Source organism: Emiliania huxleyi (genome assembly GCF_000372725.1).
Source record: "Emiliania huxleyi CCMP1516 unplaced genomic scaffold EMIHUscaffold_333, whole genome shotgun sequence".
NCBI lineage: Eukaryota > Haptophyta > Isochrysidales > Noelaerhabdaceae > Emiliania > Emiliania huxleyi.
The window spans coordinates 114,536-117,412 of NW_005199497.1; the positions used below are offsets into that span (position 1 = coordinate 114,536).

At 62.4% G+C, this 2,877-nt stretch overlaps 1 protein-coding gene across 1 annotated transcript; it reads left to right on the plus strand.

Moving 5' to 3' along the window:
• Window positions 1-1,846: 1,846 nt before the first annotated feature.
• On the plus strand, window positions 1,847-2,571 carry EMIHUDRAFT_444552 (hypothetical protein). Its single transcript, XM_005773606.1, has one exon. The coding sequence runs from the start codon at window positions 1,853-1,855 to the stop codon at window positions 2,345-2,347; it is 495 nt and encodes a 164-aa protein (XP_005773663.1). The 5' UTR covers window positions 1,847-1,852; the 3' UTR covers window positions 2,348-2,571.
• The last annotated feature ends 306 nt before the right edge of the window (window positions 2,572-2,877 follow it).

Sequence of the window (2,877 nt, forward strand, 5' to 3'; positions counted from 1 at the left end):
CCCCGGCGGGCGGGGCTCTGCGTGGGGCCGGGGTGTTCGGTTGGCCTCTTTGGCGCGGGGGCCTCGTCCGCCCCGGTCGTTCCGCTCTGCTCCGTGCCGTGGTGGTGGTTGGGGCTGCTGCGCTGGGGCGCCTCCGCCGGTCCCTGCGCGCGCCGCTGCGGGGGGGTTCCCGACCCCCCCAGCAGCAGAGCGCTGCTGCTTGGGGGGGGGGTCCCGACCCCCCCAGCAGCAGAGCGCACTGGACCCAGCGCTCCCGCCTCTTCGCCGCCGCCCCCCCCTCCCCCCTCGGCTCGTATTTGAGCGGTACGCTCGAGGCGGTTGTGTTCACCGCGCCTTCGAGCCCAATATTACACCTTCGTCGTGTCTCGAGACTCGAGTGCTGGCGTTTTACTAAAGACTTGTGACCATGTGAGTCTATCTTGTACTTGAGCACTTGAGCACTGGATAGGGTCGATTCCGCGTGGCATATTACTCGAGGTTGCTCGCTTCTTGTCCTTCACTTGTACATGTAGCTCAAAAAAATGGCACTTTTCGGTGCTGGTAGTCCCCCCAAAACAGGCGCGCGCAGCGCGCCCAGGGGCGCCGCAGGCGCCCCAAGCGGCGCGGAGCGTCGCCGCAGGCGGCGGACAGCAGGGGCCCGAAATTAAACGCCATTTTTGGTTCCGCGGTTTTGCCACTAACATTGAAATCCGGTACAAAACGACTTACCCGAAACAGCTGACAGACAGACAGAGAGCACACACGTTCGAGACGGGGGTGCGCCGACCGCCGTCGCGGACCCAGTAGAGCTAGATGGTCCCACAGGACGCGCCCTTAGCCTCTGAGCTCGTCCTAGACGTTTTAGGGGAAGCGTGGGCAGACCAGAACGCGGCCACGGCGACGCTCCGAGGCTGTCAGCAGCGCTGGCGGCGATCGTGGCGACGGCGCCTCGCCGCGGCAGCGGCACAGAATCGAGGAGGTGGCGTTGGTGGCAGCATCAATGAGATATGAAGGCGGCCGTAATGCTGGTGGCGCCTTCGAGGGCGGCGGAGAGGGCGGTAGCAGCGACGGCGATCGAGTCATGTGGCAGGGGTGCGAAGATGCAGCAGGGAGGCTTGAGTTAGCGACGCGGGGCGGTGGCGTGCCAGCAGGTAAGCGGCGGCGGCGGAGAGCATGTGCGCGAACTAAAGGCCAATCTTGAGATATCCATTTTGCACCACCTTTGGATTTCTGGTACAAATTGACTTGTGGATCTTGAAGGCACGCGCAAGAGCGCACCAGGCAAGTTGAATGAACCTCGGCTCAAAATGCGGATCTCGCTGCCGCTAAGCGTGGCATCGATGATCAAACGAGCGGTGACAGTAGCGGTGGCAACGGCGGCAGCGTCGACCGGAGCACCTACTGCGGTGTGAAATGTGAGCTGGGAGGCGGGAGGCAGATGCAATAGGAGCGGGAGAGTGAGATCGTCAGCCAGCACGGCAGACCTTTACGGCGCGGCTGCGGGCGCGTTTGCAGTGACATGCGATCCATGTGGTAGCAAAGGCACGGCGGGAGTAGCGTATGCAGGCTGTGAGCGAGGGTGGGTGGCGCGTCGCGAGTGGCGGTGCAGCTAGTCGGTGGCGCGGGTGCTGGCGACCGGCAGAGAGATGCAGCCGGCGCGAGAGATGAACCCTGCGGAGAGGCGAGGTGACGGGCGAACCGCGACGGTGGGAGAGGGCTGAGCATCGGCTTCACCGGAGGCACAGGAGCCTCGCACGCCCGACCGTGACGAGAGCGAACCGACGCTGCAGGTCAAGCAGCGTCGGTTCGCCACCAACAGCGAATGGGTACCCTCCCCAAAAAAATCGTCTGCTCGACAACGACTTCGTCATCCATGGAGGTCAAGGAGCTGCCTCCAGTCGTGCTGGCCACGCCCGTGCCCACCGCTGCAGCCGTGCCGTGCGACGACAATCCCGATCTCATGGCGATCATCGACGAACCAGGTGTGTGGCAGGGCAGTATCAAGATACCTTGTTTCCCGGTTTCCTTCCACATTCAACAAACGCATGCGAGAGGTTCGCTGATGGAAAGCGGAACGACCAAGCCGATGTTATGCGGGTGCGCCCTTGTGGACGGCACAATTTTCGACACACTGCAAATCTCACCGGACTTCAGCTCGATGACACGGCAATACAGCAACGGAGATGCACACCAGTTCACGCTGACTAGCTTCGACATCGGCGCCAAGACCGCTTCGTACCAAGTCACCGGATTCATGCATGGCAAACCGACGGCAGGCACGATGCTCGTCGACGGTCGCGCACACACCCGCACCGTGACGCTGACTGCGCCGCAGAGTTTCACGTACACGCTGGAGAAGGTGGCGTGAGGATAGTTTCGCTTTCGGCCGAGGAGCCGGCCCACATGAATCGCGATCCGCTGAGAGTATCCCACACTGAACTGGACCCCTCGATTGTCTCGCCCTCCCTCGCTGGTGTGCTCATTGGGGGGGGTCATAACAATCTTGTACTACCGCCACACTAAATCTAAAAGCCGTATATAGTGAGCCACTTCACTCGGGCGTCTCGGCTGACGTTGATCGATCTCCCTAGCCTATCGATCCCCCGCTCGATCCTCGGATCGCTCGCTCGTCGAAATCGATCGACTGAAGTCATCAAGGTGGCCCAGCCTTTTCTTTTTTCGAAAACGCGCACGCGCGCGCGCACGCCCGTCGCCCGGCAAAACTGTCAGGTCCGCCGCGACGCGTCGCCGCAATGGCGGGCGGCGACGTGGTGGAAGCCATGCAGCTCGCCCTCAAGCCATTTCATATGCAGCACCTTGCCGACGACTGGGCGGCGCAAGCCGGCGAAAAAAAGCTCAGCTGTCTGTAAGGCCGTTCAGAGCTGCCACTTGCCAGCA